Source organism: Ambystoma mexicanum, chromosome 1p (assembly GCF_040938575.1).
Source record: "Ambystoma mexicanum isolate Mex_15411 chromosome 1p, UKY_AmexF1_1, whole genome shotgun sequence".
Taxonomy (NCBI): Eukaryota; Metazoa; Chordata; class Amphibia; order Caudata; family Ambystomatidae; genus Ambystoma; species Ambystoma mexicanum.
This window is the reverse complement of record NC_090921.1, coordinates 419,270,869-419,293,474: the sequence shown is the minus strand read 5'-3', so window position 1 is coordinate 419,293,474 and position 22,606 is coordinate 419,270,869. Positions and strand designations below refer to the sequence as shown.

Below are 22,606 nucleotides of genomic sequence, written 5' to 3'. Positions count from 1 at the left end.
CGAATTCGGGCTGACGGGCAGTTACCACCTGTTCCAGCCCTTGAAATGGGTGCTTAACGCCACATTATTATTAGGCTAGGACAGTCATTATTGGGCCATTCAACTTGTGTCTATCTTGCTAGATTATTGATTGAGGTACATACAGCCTGTTTCTATTTATGTCCAGCTGCAGTTTTTAAAGAATGTAGTGAGATCTATAACAGCAAATACGTTTTGCAAGAGGCTGTGAGCGATCTCTCTCCTTAGGTGTTTTAGTGTAACTATGCCTTTCTCTAGAAAACATTTTTGTTTTTAAAAATGTATTGTATTGATGATTTCTGACTTTATGGCTTGTTGCCAAATAAAGTTTGAGACTATAAATGATTTGTGGCTGGCAGGACATCGGACTCCTCTCCTGTAGGGTTCTCAGGGTTAGTAAACCGTTGACATGTATCTTGCAAAACAAGCGAGTACTTTTCACTTCAAAGTAGGGAGGCCGCCTCATTTCATTGTCAGCCTTGATTGGGGTTGGGGTTGGGTGGGGGACAGGCCAAAGCTGTTTGGGCCCGGGCCATGGTAGAAGTAAGGATTCCAAAAGCCGAATATTGCAAAAGGGAGCTCAGCAATTTGGGCGACTGCTGCTGAGATGTTATATGTGTGGACCTGCCTGTAAATGCTATAGCAGTTTCCAATTCCTGCAGCTAAATGGGTTGTAAAATGTGTCCTTTTTGACCGCAGGATGGATACGGCTCCCTCGCTTCTCAATGGGGGAATTTCTGCCCCTGAAGTGAAAATCAAAATTTGGCTCTGCCCCCGTCATCAAAAATTAAATGTTGGCACTCCGTGCTCCTGATACTATCACATGAAAGTACCCCATGAAGCAGCAATCTCATATGTAAGCTTCACAGCTAGGAACTCGGATAGCTGTATCACTCACACAAATGACCTGATGGAGAATCGGCCACCCATGTGTGCATCAAGTGCACCAAGACTAATGAATGTCGCTGCTTTACAAATCTCAAATCCTCATTGCACGGTAAGATGTTGTCATTAGTTAGAAGGCATACATTTAGAAGCAGGAAAAACATGCACAACAGCTGTGACAGACAGAACAAAGACCTTTGCATGCATTCACATCCACCAGTGGAAAAACTCTTATGAGTGAACGATACTCCAGGATCTTCGCCGGAATCAAAATCAGATGACCCTATCTCCGTTCCCTGTGGGGTCTCTCAAGGATCATGCCTATGTTTCACCCTGTATCTGTATACTAAGCGGCCCTTTGACCACTTGGACAGCCTTGAAATCCCCTACACCAACTTTGCAGACGACACGCAAATTCACACTCATCGGTAATCATTGCATTGTCTTCAAAGGGAGTAAAACCACAACATATCCAGTGAGGGATCTGTGTCTTTCCTGAGTGGGGAGAATAATCTGAACTCCATATGTTTAATGTCCAAACACATCCCAACAAAGCAATTCTTGTTTGATAGTCCTTGCGCAAGCGGATGGCTTCTTTGACAGTTCCGATTCCTGCTTCCAGCGACTAAGACTGCGACTGAAGTCATGAAGCAGTGCACACAAACCGTTTGAGCTGTGGGCAAGGAGCATGGTAGACATTGTTAGGCTTCTGAGAGAAACACTGCAAAAGCTCACCTTCAGTGCAGGGATGCTGCACCTCTGTGAGCCGGCTCTCTTGAATATCTTAAGGTTTCTGATCAGAGCATTGTCCTAAAGGTGCCACTGAATCAGCCCGAGTGCCAACTCAAAATCTGGTCCTTGGTTGGAATGAATCCTGGCCAGCCAACCGCAGTACATGAAGTATTTCTCTCACCACCAGGATGTTCTATACAGTCCCCTGTCCATCTCCAACATCAGGGAGTTGATGCAGACGATGTCCATGGGCCCGGAACGCTGCAGGTGATGAAGATCAGCTGCATGACGAGCCGCAGTCTTGCTGGTGACACACACGGGCTTGCAATAATACTCCACGTCTGTTGCTAGTCTAGGCCAGAAACACTGAGTGGGCCAACTTGAGGATTCGGTCGCTGCCAAGATGTCCATGCTGGTTGTGCAGTGCATACAGTACAGCTCGGCAAAATCTCAGCGGTAACACCAGTTGATGCAAAAGCCTGCTCTCATTATACAGGATTCCACTTTTCTGCACAAGCATCTTCCACTCCTTCAGCATTGCAGCTTGTTCTGGGTCATAATGGACATCTCTATGGGCACATTTGCGCCCATGGTCTAGGATTTCAGGAACGGAGTGATGCCAGGATCCGCTAGCGGGAAGAACCAGATTTCATCTCAGGCCAAATGCGGTAGCTCAGATACCAACAGGCTGGTGATGTTTCAGTAAGTAGTCTACACCTATGGGTCTGCCTGGCTGATGTGCTGGCAGATAGCTTGGGTGCCTGCTGAAGGCAACTCCTTCCACGAGGTGGATCCAGCTGTATCGTCCAGCAGAGCATGAGGCCTCCAAGAGAGAGCATCAGCCTCAAAGTTAGTGCTCCCATATCGGTATTGTAAATTGAAATTATGCAGCGAACCATCCGTTTCTGGTAGCATTCTGCTTCGCTCACTTTAACACATAATGAAAAAAAGAGAAAAGCAACAAGTTGAATTTGAAGACCTGAACCTGCACTGACAAAAACAACAAGGCCAAGTAGTAACAAGAGAGCAAAGAGCAAAGGAGAATCTGAAGAGCAGGATGAGTGCTGCCCAACCAAGAAATACAAACTCTGTCAATTCAAGCCAGAGCTGGCTGGGCCATTTAAGACAGAACTTGAGAGAAGCCAGACTGAAGGCTGCAACGGAAGACCTGTTGAGATCCATGGGCCAAAGATGGGCAGGGACCAACCCTTTATCAAATATTTGGAGTGAAGTGAACATGCATGGGACTCTATGCCAGATCCTTGTTGTAATTCAAGACCATCTGCCCAAACCAAGAAGCCTTATAAATCTGCAGGCCCATGTAGGGGGAGAAATCCTGGCCAAAAGCAGAGCAGAGAGTAAAATGGAGTGGAGAATGAATACCTACCATCATCAGCTTTGCATAAACCCTTAGGGAAAGAAGGGTCCAATACCTTGCCCTGGGAGCAGTGGGAGATCTTTGGCTCATAATACAGTCCAGGAAAAAGAATAAGAACAAAGCCAACTGTTAATTCTGGTCTTTCCCTACACACTGGCCTGTATGCATGGAATGCTTGGAGTGACTGAAATGGAATGTTATGTGTGAGAAGAACAAGTTACTTACCCGTGGTAACTTTCTCTCGATTGGATGTTCCTCCCATGTATTCCTCATCTTTTGATATCTCCATGTCCACCTTAAGCTGTTTTGGAATTTTTTCCAGCAGGAGGCGCTGCACGTTGATGCCTGTTGACTATTTCCTTTGAGGGCCTCCGTCTCGAGCTCGATGTCATCACTGGTATATAGCCCGATGGTTTACTTTCTGTTTTTTATGCCTATTTCCAATTTTCTCTAGGATGTACCTTACGTCAGACAGTTATTCACCCTGAAAGAGCGTAAACTGCAATAACAACGAAATTGTACTAGGCCTGGAGGGGCGATGAGGAATATGTGGGAGGAACATTCAATTGAAAGAACATTACCATGGGTAAATAACTTGTTCTTCAAATGGATTGTGTCCTCCCACATATTCCTCATCTTTTGATAGACTCCTTGTTAGGCAAGATTGGATCCAGTACCCTGTGGGAGACTGCACCAGCCTTGTCCTCTTGGCAATAGTTAACCCAACCTTTGGTATAAGCATGTACTACACAAGTTGGTAGACCGACTGAGCAGCCAGGCTTATCTCAAGAGGGGTCAATGTGAGCTGTAGAGTTTCACAGTGACAAGTATTCAAGTGAACACTTACATGCAAGGTTTATTGATTAAACAAGTATTTATTAATTTAACAGTCAATTGAATAAGCCTTAGAAGGGAGCAATTTATGCAACATAAAAATATACTTCACAAAATACACACTCAGTTTCAATAAATCAGTAGATACCCATTTGGGATGGCACACAGACCCGTCCTACACCTTGAGGTGACTTAAATAACTAGGACACTGTGGACATAAATATATCACTGCCACATTTAGAGCAATACTGAGCTTGGTGTCAAAAGGAAAAGGTTTAGGGAATAACACAATGGTTAACAAATATTCTTAAGCAGGTAAATACTTTTGTACACCCCAAGGCAAAGTAAATTAATTAATGTGGGACTTTTGACGAGGGATAGTTAAAGCACAAAGTCAGAGGTTACAAGAGTCTTTCAGGGAGCCAGGACAGCCAATGTCAATTGAGCAAAGTCCAGGGGAGCTGAAGCACTTCTTGAAGGTAAGTAAAAAGTCTTGCACAATGTTAAAGAAGTCTTTGCAGAAAATGAAATTGCTTTTGGGCCACAAGCTGTTTGACTTGTGAGGGGCAATTCTGCAAGAGCAACCAAGACAAGTCTTGACTAAGAGCTGGCAAGGCTACATGACAAGAGGTACGTACCCCTTAGTTTACAGTACATTGGGTCTGAAGAAATTGGTTCCAGCTGGCTTCTGTTCCAGTTGTAGTATGGCAGATTCTGTTGTTCCTGGGCGTCAGTCGTGGGGACAAGAGGGGGGACGCCGTGTGACTCCTGCCCTACGGTTTGAAGGTCGGCTGCAGCAATAGGCAAACTTCAGATCAGCTGTACTTTGCGGTTTTAGCTTTTGTGAATAGCACCACTGTGGTTCTGTCATGCCTGCGCCATGGGCGCGTACATTGGTGATCATTATGGACCTTATTTCCCATTTTCGAGTCTTTGGTACTTTTCGTTTTTTCCAACAAACTTCAATTACCACAATGCACTTGGCTAAAACCATCTATTCCTGGCTATTCCTATTGGTCATCATCGGAACTACAATCCCCAGAAGCCCTAGGGATTTGCTCTGCTTCCACCAGCTCAGGAACAGAGAGGGAGGTGGCCGATTGTCTGCAGGTGTGCTTAGCCAGGTGCGACCAATTAGCCTGCCTCTGTGCTGGGCTGGGCAGTATAAAAGCTGCTGCTTGCAGGGGCTCAGTCTCTTGCATTAAGAGTCCTACCAGCACCTTTTTGCTTCGAGCTACGTATCTTTGTATGCGGTTCCTCTGCATAGCAGCTCATCACTCTCCGCTGCTATCTTTCCGTCCTTGCCTTACAGGCTCCAGCCAAGAAGCCGATCACGCTCCGCTGCTACCTTCCGCCATTGCCTTCCAGGCTCCTGCCTTGCAGCCGATCACGCTCCGCTGCTACCTTCCGCCATTGCCTTCCAGGCTCCTGCCTTGCAGCCGATCACGCTCCGCTGCTACCTTCCGCCCTTCTCTTCCAGCCGATCACGCTCCGCTGCTACCTTCCGCCAATGCCTCCCAGGCTTCTGCCTTACAGCAGATCACGCTCTACTGCCTTCAGCCTGCAGTCTTCGTCCGCTGGGCTTCCAGTCTAGCAGCCTTCTACAATCCTCCTGCAGCCTTCTACAGTCAGCGGCCCTACTCCTCTGGGCTCACTCCTTGCTGCACGGCCCTTCTGGGCTCCTTGCCGTGCAGCCTGCTTCACTCCGCTGCCCTAAGCCCTTTCCCTCGGGGCTTCCTTCCTTACAGCCCTGTTCCTTTTGGGCTTGCCCATTGCTTCCCTGCTTTCCTGAGCTTTCTACCTTGTACCCTAACGTCCTCTGCTATCCACATCAGTTTACATTCATTATTTACTTTCAGTTATTACAGTTCCCCTGTTTCCTGACTGCTGCTCCCTTGCTTTCTTCCTTGTTTTCAACCTTCAGTTCTTTCTCCCAATCCAATCCTGTTATACGGCTTTCCCTTGATTTCCTTCTGCTAGTTTGCTATTCGACTTGCTTTTCCTTGGATTTATCTGTTAGTGTCTTCTCTTGTACTGTTTGTAGACCCCTTGTACAGAGCTTGTCTGTTGGTTTCCGTCAGGCAACCTCTGCCCCTTCCCTTGTCTAGTTTCTACGTTACAGACACCCATAGCTGTTGTTCCAAGCCATGAGCAAACAGTGTGGGCCTGGCTGCGCTTTATAAATATAATAAATACAAATACAAATATAGCAAACTGTGCAGAAGGTTAGAGTTTTCCTAAGGTTCATGGAATACTCTCTTCCTATATCTGCATACACCCCAAGAGGGAATCCATTCTGTACCTTTTTCCTTACTACACTTGCTTACTCTTCGTTCTCCTTTCTTTCAGCTGTGTGTGAACTTATCTGTCCACTTTACTTTGGCACAACCACCCAAACCCTTCCTGGGTGTCCTGTGCCACTCTTAATAGAGTTGATAGGTTCTCGGAAAACGTATTGACTTTCCTTGCATCTGGGGTCTAGCACTCTGTTGAGGTGACTCAGGCTTGGTCAGTCCTGTTTCATGGGAGTCCGGAGGATCTTCCTGGAGGTCTGGTCCGACTTAAAGACGACACGCTCAATTCTGGTGTTCCTCTCCCTGGCAATCGGTTCCTGCAGCAGAAATTGAAGTACAGCCAGTTCCGAGAGGATTTCCAGACGAGTTCGTCTTGAGGTCGATTGGTCCCACCAACCCAAGGAGAGAAGTCGTTTTTTGCAGGACTTCTCTAGTCGAGGTGAATTCGGAGTTTCAGCAATGCAGCAGCACTTCACCGGGCAAACCAATGGTCCAGGAGTTGCAGCAAGCGTCTCTTCCAAGTTCTTCAGATTCCTTCGTCCAGTGGTCGACTGTCTTCCAAGCAAAAGACCTTGCCTTTTATGCAGGTTTCCCCGGTGGTCAGTCAAAAGGCCGAAAAAAAAATATCGAATGACAAAAATCTCAAAAAAAAAAACTCGAAAAAGAAAAAATAGAATTTTTTATTTATTCATTTATATGTATTTTTGGGGTCAGGTAAGTGAAAAAAAAGGGTAAAATAAAAAAAAAATGAAAAAAGGAGGTTTGGGGAACCCCCCCATTTCGAAAAAAAAAACGTATTGAAAGAAAAATTCGATTTTTTTTTTCGCGATTTTTTGATAATTTTTTTTTGGTCTTTTCACTATAAACCGGTTTCTCCCATTCATTCCCAGCCTAGCTGTCAATCACACAGCAGATGGTTGCCTCTAAGGACAGCCAGCCTGCCAATCACCTTTGGATGCCTTCCTGTAACCAAGGGGACGAAGCACAGGAAGTTTCAGGCACCTCCCTCACTTCCTACCCTGCCGGGTGTCTCTAAGGTAGAAGGGAATTAGCACATGTCTGAGAATTCTCCCTAACACTCCCAAAGCAGTGTTCGCACTTCAGAAGGAAGGGGTCAGAATGTTCAGTTTCAAGTAAGAATTTAGGCGTTCCTTAATGGCTTGTGTGGGCCGAATGTAACACTGCCTTCCCAAAACTACCTTACCGGCCTGAGGTAGACTCCAGACTATAATTCTTTGTGAATGTGTAGATGGAGGACCATGTGGTCGCCGCACAAATATCCTGAATTTGGACTCTCTTCTCTAAGGCAGAGGAAGTAGCCATGCCCCTGGTCGATTAAGTTCCGAGACTCTCAGGAGGATCTTTTCCAGCTAATCTGCAGCCTTCACAAATTCTTAAAATGATCCACCTAGATCAATACCCAATTTATGGCCTGTGTAACCAACAAAAAGTTGATCATCTTGTCTTATCTTAGACATCCTGGATAAGTAGAAGCAAAGTGCACGTCTTGAGTCCAGCCTGTGTAATCTCTCCTCTTCTTTTTCAGGATGAGATGAAGGCTTAGACAGAAGCATGATTTTTTGAGTTAAATGAAAATCAGACAATTTATGGAGTAAGGAGGCTTTTGTGTAAGTAGGCTTGCAAGACAAGGCTTGGAGTTCACTCACCCTACGGGCTGATGTATAAACAAACAAAAGGATGGTTTCAATGTTCGCAATCTTAACGGCAGGAATGAATAGGCTTCAATGGAGCACACAGGAGAAATTTCAAAACCAAATTGAGATCCCAAACCGGGACTTGTAATGGGATTGCTGGGAATAAATATGTCAATCCCTTCAGAAATTGAATCACTAATGGTATTTTGAAGCAAGATTAGCCAGGTGTAATAAGAACTATAACACCATAGTTGTTCTACATGTAAAAGGGTCGATGTTTTTGTCCTGCACCAGCTGCAGAACATACGTCGTCCGGGAGGTCCCAATCCTTATATCTCCACCTCTCAGAAACCATGCGTGAAGGTTGAGTGTCATAACCTTGACATCTCTCTCTCTCTAGTCCCCGTCATTCCTCAAGTGATCAAGAGGTTCAGAAAGTTTGGGAAAGCCATGATCCTAATTGCTCTGGATTGGGCCAGAAGGATGCGGTACCCGGACCTTCTGGACATGCCCATCTGCCCTCCAATATGACTGCAACAAAGATTTTTTTCTCTTTTCCCAAGGATGCATCTAGGACTGCCCAGATGAATTGGAGCCTTTGAGATGGTTTCATGTGGGACTTCCTGAAGTTGAAGGAGACGCCCAATCTGTGGAGGGAATGATAGGTGGAGCCGAGATGTTGCAGGACCTGTTCAGGAGAACGCACAGTCAATCATCCAGGTAGAGAGAGTCATGTCAGTCTCTGTCTCTCTGTCTCTTTCTCCATCTTGAACTTGTCCTTCCTGATGAACTTGTTCATGTTGAGTCCAATATGGATCTCAATCCTACATCCTTCTTGGGGATTAGAAAGTAAGGGGAGTACCAACCCTTGTTCCTCTTCACTAGAGGTACTGGTTCTATGTTATTTGGCATTTATATAGTGCTATATAGATCATTGGTATAACCACAAAGCGCTTTTGGGTTAAACGCCTTTGGGGACCATAGTTCAGGTCAGTCGACAGAGTAGGGCATCATAGGGTGCACTCAACATGTGAGCAGCTGATGCGATTGCCTGATGGTAACTGCATCCTAACATTAGGTGTGGTGGCATTGCCATCAGTTGAATGTGTGCAGTCTGGAGGTTGGTGTTTGAGAATGGATTCTGGCGGCGTTAGGCTTATGTAGGACACATATGTGTGCACCTAGGCCAATTTTCCATGGGGTATAGCTGCATACTAGCAGGATGTTGAGGTGTTCAAGGCGTATTGTTCATATGTGAGCAGCTAGGCAGAAATTGATCGGGGGTGTAGCTGCGCTCTATTGTGTGTGTTGGTATAGAGTAGAAAGTGAGCATAGTGAAAGGAGAGGAGTGTCTGGAGTGAAGGTTTTATTCTTACAAGGCCACTGTTTCGGATTTCACTTACGTGTTTCACGACAGCTGCGTTCCGAGTGACTTATTAGGGACTTGTAAATCACTTTCAGTGGTGCCCTTGCTTGGTATCTCCTCGAACATTTGTCCGCAGGTTGCAGGGTGTCAACGGCCCTAGATGGTCTTAATCGGATTTATGGAAAGAGCCAGGTTTTTAAAGCTTTGCGGAAGGCCATGTAGTCTTGAGTGTGTCGAATGTTTGGGGGGTAGTGAGTTCCACAGAGCTGGAGCCAAGGTTGAGAAGGTGGATCGTCCAATCCTGAATCGGTGGTTGGAATCACTTGTAAGAGGGCAGTGCTTGATCTTATTCTGCGTGATGGGAGGTAGGGCTTTATTTCGCTTGTAGGTACGTTGGGCGGTCTTGTGCACTGCTCAGTGGGTAATGCATAGGGTTTTGAAGGTGGCCCTTCATCCGACAGGGAGCCAGTGGAGGGTGCAGAGCGCGAGGGAGATGTGGTCTCTGTGCCCCATGGCGAGAAGGAGTTTGGCAGCAGCGTTTTGGGCTCTTAGGAGTTTAGGCTGGTATGCCAGTGCTCCCAGGTATAAGGAGTTGGCATAGTCCAGTCTCGACATAACAGATAACAGCGGCAACTCCAAGGGAGATAAGGGGAACATTTGTCGAAGGACTTTAAGGTGGTAGTCACAGGATTTTGATAAATTATTGATCTGATGGGAGAGGAATAGGCCTGGGTCCATAGTACAGCCAGTGTTTTTTTACTATTTTGGAAAGAGGAGGGGGCCATGGGAGAAGTTGCGGGAGAAGGGCAGTATTGCCGCATACCATGATTTCAGTTTTATCTGGGTTCAGAAGGAGGTGTTTTTTATGTCAATCGGTCAATATCACTGAGACCTGCATGCTTCAAGGTAAGGAGGTGGGTTGGTGCTTGTTTTGGGAATTCTTAGGATAATTTGGATATCGTCGGCATAGTTTTAACATGAGAGGTTGTGTGCGCGGATGAATCCTGTAGTGGTCGGAGAGGTTAAAAATGAAAGCATAGAGGCATGCGCGTTGGGTACTCCAGTGTACACAGCGCGAGCAGTTGAGACAAATGTGGAGAGGAAGGCAATTGGTTTCCTGTTGCTGAGGAAGAAGGCTATCCATTTGAGCACTGAGCTATAGATTCGTAGGGAGTGGAGGCGGTCAAGGAAGATTGAATGGTTGACGGTGTCAAAGGCTGCTAAAAGGTCAAGGAGAATCAGAGCTATGCAGCCCTCGGAGTCTGCCGCAACCTTGAGATCATCCCAGATCGAGACCACAGTGGTTTCTATTCCATGGCGCGGTGTCATGATGCCTACCCCCGGAGCACCAGGCCAGGCCCAGCACCCCCGGAAGCAGGCATCATGCCCTCGGGTAAAAGCCTAGCGGCCCCTTATAGGGGCTCTTTGGACTCAGTCCTGGCACCTTTGGAGCCAGGTTCATGTTGGACATCAGCCCTAGCGCCATAGGCGCCAGGCTCATACAGGGAGGTGTTTTGTGCACTTACCTGATGCAGACCATGCTGTACGCTTCAGGCCTCCCTGAGACCTGAAAGGGACTATTTTTTCATAGGGACTATTTTTTCACTCGGGCGTGGCCAGGGAAGGATACATACCTAGTTGGGGAAGGATACATACCTGGGACTTCTTTGGAGGCTATTTAAGCCACGCCCAGACAGCAGCTCATGCTTCGCGTTGTTCTGCTTCCTGCAGCTTAACGCTCACCGTGTCTGCTCCTGCTCCTGGACTCCAGCCACGCCCGCCTCGAACCTGGAAGACGTGCAAGGAAGGAAGAGAAGAGAAAGGTGAAAACCAAGGACTATTTCAAACTTCTTACCTGCATCTGGAATCTTCTCGCCAGCATCCCTGAAGAAAGACTTCCATTTAAAAGCATTGCGTTGCTCGCTGCAGCGCCACGCTTCACTCACCTGTCCTCGAGACATCTCCCGGCTCCATCGCGGCTGTCAGCATCGGACGCCACATCTCTGCACCTAGGGGAGAGAGGAAGAAACAAAAGGTGAGCAGAAGGAACACAGAAGGAAAGCCTGATTAACAGCCATAATACTTACCGGCTTTTCTTCCACATTTCGGGTCGGCGCCGCCCCGTTGGCAGGTACCGTACCCCAGCCCCTATGGGGAAAGGACAAGAGACATTTCTGGGGAATGATAAGGACATTTAGAGGGATCGCCCTCATCACTACTCGCCTCGGCAGTTTAACCCCTCGACGCATCGCCTTCATTCTGCACCTGAAATAAAGGACAGATCACAGGTTAGAAAGACAACATAAAGGGGGCCTCACTTGAACTTTGAACTTTCATACTTACGGCGCATCGCTCAGGAAAGTCAAGTGGATTTTGCCAGCGCCATTCTGAAAACCAGTGAAGTAACTGGACGAACGCGCGCCCCTGCACCAGAAGCAGGATGGAGAGTTCATCCTTCCAAACCATAAAGTGAGCTTAAACCGGGGTTTGGAGGAAGTTAGAGAGGAACGAAGGGGGAAAGGGGGGAGCTAGCACACTATTCTGCAGACTGTTAATCCCCTTTCTCATCTGCAGAAGGATATTCCTACGGGCCAGGCAAGCACGATTTGGAGGTCCTGTCCAATCGGTGTTCCGGGTCCTGTGCATCACGCTAGAAGAGGCCACAGCAATCCAGACTAGACCAGCGCCCCCGTGGGAACCAGGTGAGCGTTACACGCGGACTGAAGCCGGATTGTGCGGGGTCGAGTAGTCTGTTGGATTCCACAAAGCAGTTGATCTGGGAGTGTGCAGCCCGGTCAACGAGTGTCACGAGAAATCTGGTGTTGGAGATCGGCCTGTAATTCTTAGGTCAAGGGGGTCGAGGGATGCCTTTTTTTAGAAGCGGTTTTACATGCGCTATTTTAAAGGTTTCTGTAAAGGTGCCAGAGGTGAGGGAGTAGTTTAGTATGGATCTTGCATGTTCTCCTGCGCAAGTAGAGGAGAATATTTATTTCCGAAGAGAGGCGGGTAGGGGTCGAGGGAGGCTCCGGAGGGTCTGCTGCCGGATAGTAGATCTAGGAACTCGTCTCTCGAGATGGGTTGGAAAGAGTCGAAGGTTGGCATAGTGGTTGTCAGTGCAACGCGATCAGGAGGGGGTAGATGTAGGGCAGGGGGTGAGGATGGAAAGTTTGGTGTTAATGCCATCCTGTCATGTGCGGTGTTGTAGAAATGTAGAGAGAGGGAGTTGCAGAGCGTTTGCGTGGGAATGGTTTGGGCAGAGATGCAAGTAGGTTTCACAAATTCGGAGATGATCTTGTGGAGTTCTTTGCTGCTGCTGCCACAGTTCAGAATTTGTTTATTATAATAGGCCTTTTTGACCCTTCAGATCTCAGATTTGTAATTACGGTGGTGGATGGCGAACATAGATCTACAGGTTCTAGATGCTCGCCATTTGCGCTCAAGAGAGTTTTGACTTTGAAAGCCTTCAAGTGGGGCATGAACGATTTGGGGGACGAGGGGGTGAGAGGAATTAGTGATTCTTTAAGCCAGGAGTCAAAGGATTCAATGGTTAAGGGTCTCCCACAGGTCAGCTTTGCTGGGGTACAGATTAGCAGGGTTTCGGCTAGGTCGCGAGTACCTTGACCTTGTTCCAGCATGTGTGATCAAAAGTGGGGGCAGCGGGAGCTGTGGGAAGAGAGGCTGGTGTGTGGATAGAGAAAGTGATGCCAGAGTGTTCTGTCCAGATAAGCAGTTTGGGACTGAATATAGAGACGAGGTCATAGGAGCTGAAGAAAACGTCAAGCGTGTGACCACCTGAGTGAATTGGACCAGTGGTATGTCGGGACAGGTTGAGTGCATCAAGACTGTCGACCAGAGGTTGGGTCATGGGGTTGTTGGGCATATCGAACCAGATATTGAAATCTCCCAACAGTGTGAGAGTTGGGTGATTTACCTGAATGGTAACTATTGAGTCATAGAGATTGTTGTCAAAGTGTCCGTCACAAGGGGATTTGTAAATCAGTAGGAAGCTGTGGGTGAGTGTTGATGGTAGCGAGATTTTACTAGAAGGGATTCACAGGTAGTGTTGCATGTCTGGGTTTCGACGATTAAGACAGAGAAATGAGGTGTAGAGGATTGCCACTCCGCCACCTCAAGGCCTCCCCCCCCCCTGGCGAGTAGCCAGGAGGGAAGGCCTTGTGCGCGACTGGTGCAAAATCGTCAGAGAACCAGGTTTCGGTGATAGAAATGAGGTCAGGATTGTAAGAGGATAGGAGGTCAAAGATGCTGTGCCAGTTTCTTGCAATGGATCGGGCATTGAAAAGGATGCATGTGACTTCTTGAGGGGAGGTGATTTTCATGACGCTCATTGCTGGGAGTGCTCGGTGGACATGGGTGTCCGGTGAGATGGGGGGTGTGGTAGGATCGGTCTGGGTGGTTGAGACTGGCTGAAGGAGGGTAGTGGGGGGCCTGGATGCATGTGCACTTTGAGGGTTGGTGACTGGATTAGGTCTATGGGTAGCGGGAAGAGTAGGCAGGCGGTGGTAGTTATGTGAGACATGGTGGGGAGTATATGGGTGGAGGGTGGTGAGTGATGCACTTGTGGTGTAGGGGGTTAGGCGAATTGTTTGTGGTTCAAGTCTGGAGGGCGCTGTGGGTTAAGGTGTACTGGGTGTTAAAATAGGTCTACTCTTGATGGGTGATCACGTAGGGTAGCCGACAAATTCTACTATATAATGTACCCCTTTGAGTGATATAAAACACAACCAAAAGGAGTCTATTATTGGGAAGAAGGACACTTAACGAACACCAGAGCGGGTTGGAACACCAGACGAGGACCCCCAATTATAGGGACAGCAGGCGCAGACCGTAACTGTGAAAGAACAGAACAGTTGTCAGAGGCGTGGGGTATGCAAACCAGGTATGTGAGCAATTTGTAAAAAACGGACCTGTATGGGCAGGTGTGAGGCCTCTGACCTTACACTTCAGAACCTTCTGGTCTCTGATATTGTGGTTTCAGCTCTAAAACAGAATATGTAAACTAATTTCAGAATATGTTACCAACAAAAGAACAATAGAGACCCAGAATTCCCCAGAGAAAGCCTTACCGGCACCCTAAGATGGAAGGCTGTGATGTCTATCAGGAGATCTGATGTTGAATGAATGTCCGGCAGTCTTTAAGGATTCAAAACGTTTCCGAAGGGAAGGAAGATAAAACGTAAACCGACTAAACGAGGATGCCTAATCCTAAAGTGGCACGAGTCTCTAGTTCGAGCTGGCCACCGGACCAGACTACACGCGGACGCCTAGGTGGTCCCAAGCAGGCAGTCTCTAGTCTGTGCGTATAAGTGAGAGGGAGTCCAGTACACAAAACGAGGGCAGTAACTTGCAGGCAATCCTTTAGACCAAACATAGGCAAAACAGTGAGTGAGGTTTATCTTAATGTGTTTAGTGAACAGTGAAAACGGTCTACAAATATTGTTATGTGTAGTCTGGTGCGAATGCCATGGATGAGGTGTGGTCGTGCTTGGTTTTCTGAATTGGAGTTGAATTTGTGCAATGTGGTCCACTTGCACAAGTGTGTTGTGGGGTGTTGACACACCAAGTGCTTGGAGTGCCCTGCTGTGTGGGCTTTGGGACACATGTTCTGGTGTGGCAGCCAGTGTGTTGCAGCTATGGTGTGTGCTGGTGGGCCGTTGGTTTTCCATTTGAGGGTGATGTGTGGTCCGCTTGCACAGGCATGTTGTGGGGTTTTGACACCCTGAGTGCTTGAAGTGCCGTGCATGCTTTGGGACACATGTTATGGTGTGACAGCCAGTGTGTTGCAGTTTAAATGGATAACGTTATATTCGGGGGACTGATCTTTGTTTATGGTATCCATGCGTGTAGTGGGCGGCTTACTGATGCTACATGTTAAGTCGCCCTGGGTTGTGGGCCTGACAAGTTGCTTTGGGTGAGGTGTTTGTTATGAGAGGAAAATAGTAGTTGGTTTTGCGTTTGGTGTTTCTTTCTCACTCAGTACAAGAGAGAGCGGCACTGTTCTTCTCTCTTACTCAGGAGAAAAAGAGAGGCTTTGTTGAGTGGATGATTTTTTTTCCTGTTGCTGGGTCCTTCTCTTACTTGATAGAAAAGGAGAGGGGCGCAGTTGGGTATTTGCGTGCCATGGGGGCTGATAGTTGAAACTGATAGATTTACATTCACACGCAGCCCCACACATGTACATCTGTTGCTTGTACAGGTGTCTTTTTGTTTCAGGGGGAAGATATGATATGTCTTGTCTTTCCCTGCACCCTGCTTGGAGTGACGGACATGGAATTTTGTGTGTGAGAATGTTATGTTTTGAATGGTTCTGTGAATGTCAGTTGAGAAGATGGGTTGTCTGAGGGAAGATGCCGGTGGAGGTCTGTCCATGTAACTTACCTGATGTTGCCTAAATGTATTACTGTACACAGAGCTGGAACTCAGTAAAGAAGTTGCCTCTTCCTACACTGGTGTCAGAGTCATGCTTGGCTAGGACCCCACCTTTAACACCAAGCCAACAACTAAGTCAAAAAAGGTGAACCAGGACCATGAAAAGTATATCACTAAAAACCTGGGGGGGGGGAAGGAAAGGAAAGGAAAGGAAAGGAAAGGAAAGGAAAGGAAAGGAAAGGAAAGGAAAGGAAAGGAAAGGAAAGGAAAGGAAAGGAAAGGAAAGGAAGGAAAGGAAGGAAAGGAAGGAAAGGAAGGAAAGGAAGGAAAGGAAGGAAAGGAAGGAAAGGAAGGAAAGGAAGGAAGGAAGGAAGGAAGGAAGGAAGGAAAGTAAGAAAGAAAGATTTTTTTTCAGGGGCAGCCACCTATGGCAAAGTATAGTGAATCCTTTGCTGTTCACCAACATTTCCCATTAGAATCAAAACATGTTTTAGGCCTACCCTTTGTCTCATCAATGAAGAATAACTTAGCACCAAGAACAAAGGCATTTAGAACTGTGAACTTTCTCACCTGAAAGAAATTTGGGAGAGTACCTTGTTGGATTTACTAATTTACTATGCATTCGGTTGTTTGACCAACTACAGGTAATCGTATCCACAGTTCTAATCAATTCAGACTTTTAGAAGCTTCTCTAGTATGTGGCATCATGTGGTGTTAACAGGAGTTTCCACATGATTATCTTCTATGCCCAAGGGGGACTTAGGGGTCTGTTGGAAACATTTAATGGAGAATTGTAGCATGGCTGTAGACACTTAAATCATGACCAACGCTTCAATCTGCTGTCTCACTCTTCCAGCACAAGTATGGATCTAGCAATTTTGGGAAAGTCCCAGGAGACAGCAACATGGAGGTCTTATTACACTGAGAAGTTACTAAGAGATGGCCAGCATGAGAGTTCACAAGCCAAGATAGCAGATGGGTATGCAGAAGTTAAATCAAAAGATGAAGCAAGTTAAAAGAGCATCCAAGCAGGCACCTGGGAATGAACACCTCGTTGTGGAGATAATTTTCAAAGGCTTTCCGGAAGCGAGAATCCTCCTGCTCCTTCTGTATCTGCAAATCAGTTTTCGGACATGTGCAGCACTCTGTATTGGTATCATCAGTGTTGTTGCGATTGTGTTTTTGGAGATCGTCACCCTCGTTCGGAGGGTACCATATCCTTGATGGCAATTTTAATCCTGCATATGGAAATAAATGTAAACATATTAAACATCGGAACAAATTGGTTGTTGTCCCCAATAAACCGGTTGCTTTTTTAGTGACTGGCAACGGAATGGTACTTACCAAGATTGACATAAAATACAATCAAATCAGGGGCACATGATGACATTATGCAGGGCAGGCCATCATTTTTTTGTTCTGACACTTTAGTTAACAAACAGCCAGTAACCACACAACCTAGTAACCACACAACCTATCAGCTAAACCTTAATTTGTAAAAGGCCTGGCTAAACGGCAGCAACCAGCTATCCTACTGAGAATCTATGACTAAACTTGAGATTCAGTGACTATAATGAATTATGATATTCAATGTAGCAATGAAAGAATGATGAAAATGAATAATGCACAAAAAGCATGTTTCTTATCTCTTTGTACTTTTCATTTATCTGAAGAGAATGTTAAGCAGCCAAGCAAATAATTGAGCAAATTGATTTATAGATCGATGAGCAAAAAATAGATGTATAAAGCTTCATATAGTGTTGATTCGTTGTTTCTATTTTTTTCAGAGAGCCAATGTATCACCATCTTGAACAAAATGTTTTCTCTTCTTCAGTCAAGGAGGTGGGGATGGTAGGGGGGATGAAGAGTTCAGTTATTTGCTTCTTCCATATGGTCTCTGACATAATAATGATTAGGTATAGTTGGTGTAATTTTGACACTTTTACTCAAGTGTTACACCCAACATCTGCTAGTCAGACAGGTTACCATTTTATACATCGTTGGCATGTCTTTGCTATTAATTCTCCAGTTGTGAAGTCTCCAGAGAGAAGGAACAAGGTAGAGACACTCTAGAAGAGGACTCCTACCTAAAGTAGACTAAAGTATCTATATACACACTACGCCTACAAGCAATTATGTGAAAGGAGGGACATCTTTTTCATTCAGTGTAACAAGGTCTGTCATCTGGCCTGGTTAAGCGGGGATGGGATCCCCTCTCAGCCTGGGGTGGGAGGCCTAACAGAGAGAAATCCAGTGAGAGTCCTACCCCTGAGGTGGGCAGTGGCAGTTGAGAGGACTCCAATTCCTGTCCCCATGGCCGCTTTTGCCAGCATGTTTCTATGCAGACCCATGTTATCGCCAGCCTTGCCTGAAAGGCCAGGTACTTGGAAGAGGGGGAACGAGGGGGAACGAGGGGGAACGAGAGACTGGTGCATATTGTAGGGAAGTCATGGTATCACAAGTATGACACCAACACAATAGGTACAGTTTGTAAACCTTTTTTGCAGTTTCTAGGGTTGGAAAAACTCCTACTTTGCCCTATAACTGAGATGGGAGTAGTCTTGACCATCAAACGATAAAAACAGTCCTAGTGGAGTCTGTTAAATCAAAATGGTCTATGCTAACAAAACCTAAGGACTGCCCTATCTCGTACAAAAAGTGTATAAAGGAGAAATGTATGTTAAGGAAAAATCAGTGTTCAAAAGAATAAATGTGGCTGAACCAGCTCTCCTCCCCACGTTGGACCACACAGAGTAAGGCGATCCCTATAGTCAGGACGACTCACTCTGGCCCTGGGTTTCAACACTAGACGTGGATCAAGGCCCGCCAGGCCTTCCACGTCAAATTGGCTCTTCCCAGCCTTTCAAACAACGTTTCACAAAACATTCACATTAGCCCCCCTCTGTCAGGCTCAGATCTCAAAACCAAATTCACATAAGTCCCACTCTGTCGGCTCAGACCTCTTCAGATAATGTTCAACAAGACTTGCAAGGGGTCTCCCTTTCCCAAGCTGATTACATTTTGGGTCTCCTTCAGTGGGGCTCAGACCACTTTCGGTTGTCCAAGACCTTTTAATGTGCGTGGCTTTCTTTACAGACCTCCGCAGGACCACTTCAACTAACAGTTCAAGGTTCAAATTTCACTCTCCCCTTCCATACGAGTTAATTTGCTTACTTCGCTTTCTCGTTACAAACAATGCACCTTTCACTGAGACTTTCGAGGGGGCTACTTCCTTTCACCGGACCACTCTGTTACCAGGTACCGCAAATTTCACAGTTGCCCTTATTTCAAAGTTCATTCACAGGTCTGCCTTTTTCGCGTCTCATCCACACACGTGCATCTTTCACTTGCGATATAATGTTGCCACTTCAATCTTTAACACACACTCAGGTCGCTTGCCAACTCACCGGCAGGGTGCGTTTCTTTCTTGGTTTCACGATTTCCAATTCATAAGTCAAGGTTGAGATCACAGGCTTGGCCACGCCTCCCCAACTCTGGCGTTCACCCAGGAGGGTCACTGGCATCTGTGAGAAACCAGAGGGTGTCTCACGTACTGATTATCAGGGATTGGTCATCCAGGTGGCCAGGACACGGCCATCGCAGTTGGATCCAGTTACTGAGGGTGGACCAGTGCGGGAGGATCACCTGGAAGAGGGGTCCTCGGGAAGTAGGCTAGAGGCACCCGATGGTGAGATGCAGTATCCCCTTTCCTTTCAAAACCTCTTCCCTATCCTACTGTGCAAGATTTACTGACTTTCCAACTCCCCCCAGGCCCCATTTCTTGTAAACACCGAGACGAGGGAGAGAGGGATCGGGAGGATAAAGATTAAACAGAAAATGTCAGACACAGAAAACAGACTACTTCCTTTTGACAGCAGATTGTCCCAGTAATGTGCCCCGGCAAAATGAGGCATCCCTTTACAACTATGCACACCTGAACCAAATTACTTCTCCCAGGAAGTATAAAAGGTGGAAAACAAAGGAACATTTTGAGTGAGCCAGGGATGCTGGAAGGTGCCGGGAAGCAGGAGAAATACAAAGCAAGCTGCAGAGACCCTGGGAGACCTGGAGGAGGAGAAAACTGCCCAAACACTGGCCCGTTACTTGAGACGAGACTGCAGTGTGGAGAGAAAACTGCACCTCCAGAAGGCAACACCAGAGGCAGCTGGTGTTGCCTGGTGGTACCCACAGCAGAACTCCTCCCCTGAGCCAGCAAGGCAGACCCTGGTCTTTGAGGGGGCAGGAGATGAGACCCGACCTCAATTAAACATCCCTCGTTTGGCTCCTGCAGCTCCAAAAATCATGGAATGCAATTTTTGTGAGCTGTGAAGTGGGAGCGCAATTAACAGTGCATTCTGGGACTGGGAGTCCGAAAACAACTGAAAACTGTAGATCTTGAGGAGAGGGGTCCAAACCCGGTGGAGGGAGACCCGAAAAAGGCAAGACAAGCAAGGCAAATGCAGGTGGTCACTGCAACACCTCCCTCACATACAACTATAGGAGGTGAGCTGCACCTGACCGAAAACCTTGACGAACAAAGAGAATGTGATACAGAATATCAGACGCTGCTGGCGAGTGACAACAGAAGCCGGCTTGCATGAATTTAGGATGCGATAAGCGTTTGAAGTACTCGCTGAGTTTAGTGTAACAGAGTGAGAGACTTCATAACATGAACTGTGGTGAAGGATGAAGGGGCTGTGCGTGTGAGGGGACCATCAGTCAAAGTGCTCATACGATGGAAAGGGCATTAGTTTGAGTATCCCTCGTATAGTCGAAAAGCTTGACGAATGAGAAACAAGATATGAAGCTAACCTGAGGAAATAGTGTGACACTAATGTGTGAAACTAAATTATCTAAAACTGCAAATACCAGAAGGCCTCGGGGGGAGGAGGGGCAGAAGAAAGCATCAGTGGTCATAAGGGGGTCAAGACAAATCCCTTGTGAAAGTGTTTAAAGTTGAGCGAACTGTGGTACATGGACAGAAGTGAACCCAACAGAGGGATGCCAAGTACAAGCAAAGGTAAGGGAATTTCGTCTTCTGATAAAGATTGATTGAAAACGTAGAGTGCTATGAAGACAAGGGTGAACCTGGCGTAGGGGCCTCAGACAAAAGCAAGAAAAGAACTCGCCATTGTGAAGGACATTTCTCTCCAAGCCCTTCCGGCTCGGAACGGATTTCTTTCTGGTGCCTACAGACTCAAGGGGGGTGCTCCTAATTTTACCATTTGTTCCGCCTTGTCCAGTGATGCAACGTGGGGAAGGGAGCATTTCAGTTCAGCAGTCCTGAACTACATAAATCCTTTTAGACCTTTCATTTTGCTAAAAACTCTTGTTATACACATCATTGTCCCACATCCATTTTTAGATTAGTCGTTTTCCTCACCCTTACGAACGTTCAATAAACACCCTTGAATTGTGGTCACTTATGTCTGTCTTACTGTTACCACCATACCTTCCTTACATGTCCTTGAAACACAATGCAGCTTTCCAATGCAGGATCTGGCCTTCTCCACGTGTCTTTCGCGGCCTGTCGGAGGCAATGACCTCAAGTAAGTTGCTCTGTTCCAGTAGGTTTGCCTTTGCCCCGGAACTGCTGCTTGTACTCGTGTTCCGCCTTGCTCAGAGTGTGTCGCTAGGTTCTGCCTTTTATCCATGTGAAGCAAGCTCCTTGGTATCAGGTGTATGCACTTTACGTCAAGTGCTGGGCTTTGCCTGACACGATTAACGGGACATGTCCAGTACGATGTATGAGAGTTAGTCTTGTTACTCTCAGTCACCATCTTCCTCAGCCCAGTGTTTGTGTAAAAAGGGGGAGTGGGGTCAGGACCTCGGGGGATCCTAAAAAATAGGATGGTTAGGTGAACAAAAAAGGGGGTGGGGAGTGAGGATACCACATCTCACCATCGGCTTTCTCGTCCCTACTCCCCGAAGACCCCTCACTCAGGTGATCCTCTCGCTCTGGTCCACCCCCAGCGTCTGGATCAAAAGGCGGTGGCCGTGCCCTGGCCACCTAAGAGATCTCCGGGGACTAGTGGGCGAGACACCCTCTGGTTTCTCACATTACATACGCCAGAGATGCAGGCACTACGCAACAAAGCATGAGAAGCCCATTTCTCTATGCAGCAGCTCAGAGGACCTCCAACTTTGCAGGCAAGCCTGCACAGGAACCCAAAGGCACCATAGACCACTGGCGACTGAGAAGGGAGAAGGACCCACCCTCCCTAATAGGTTTACTAGGAGACCCAATGGAACAGGGACATCGACACTGCCCTTCCCAGGTCACCACCAGCAGCAGCAATGATGTCATCTGATGTGATAAGTAGGAGGCACGACGCCCGTAGCCTCAGTTGTAGTTTTTTCCCCCAGAACGTGTGACATTAGTCAACTGCCAGTCAGACACAAAGCCTTGCGGAACGTAAGCTGCAATCGCAAAAGAAATTCTGCAGCGGGGAAGGCAGGGCGGGAGCGATATGGAATACGTCGTAGGACCATCCCATCGAAAGAACGTTACCAGGTAAGAAAGTAACTTGTTCTTCGAGGGGATTGGGTCCTCCTACGTATTCCATATCTATGACAGACTCTCAAGGCAGTACCAGAGCAAGGAGGAGGGAAAGAATTTAGAATCAAAATTTAGAATAGCCAATCAAATAGCAGAGCAAAGGACCGCCTTGCCAAAGGCCAGATCCTGTCCTCGGATGGAATCGAGGGAATAGTGACGTACAAATGTATGTACTGAAGCCCAGGTGGCTGCATCACAGATGTTGCGAATAGGAACACCCCTCTGCAGGGCAGTAGATGCAGCCACACCCCTGGAAGAATAGGCCCGCAAGCCAGCTGGTGGGTCCTTACTACCTTCGGAAGAAAAGAAGGACGAACTCTAAGGACAACCCTGTCTTTGTGAAATACAGTGAAGGGTGGCTTAACTGAAAGTGCCTGTAACTCACTCACTCTGCGAGCGGAAGTAACCGCAACTAAAAACACAGTTTTCAGAGTTAACAGCCTCAAAGGGCAAGAATGTAAAGGCTCAAACGGAGCACCCATAAGAAACTTAAGAACA

General features: G+C 47.0%; 1 protein-coding gene across 1 annotated transcript in view; it reads right to left on the bottom strand.

Annotated features, from left to right (window-relative positions):
• INSR (insulin receptor) overlaps positions 1–22,606 on the bottom strand; it is a 1,116,918-nt gene that overhangs the window by 294,402 nt on the left and 799,910 nt on the right. Inside the window, exon 10 of the mRNA XM_069649227.1 lies at positions 16,586–16,787. Within this exon, the coding sequence (XP_069505328.1) occupies positions 16,586–16,787 (202 nt within the window). The remainder of the gene's footprint in view (positions 1–16,585; positions 16,788–22,606) is intronic.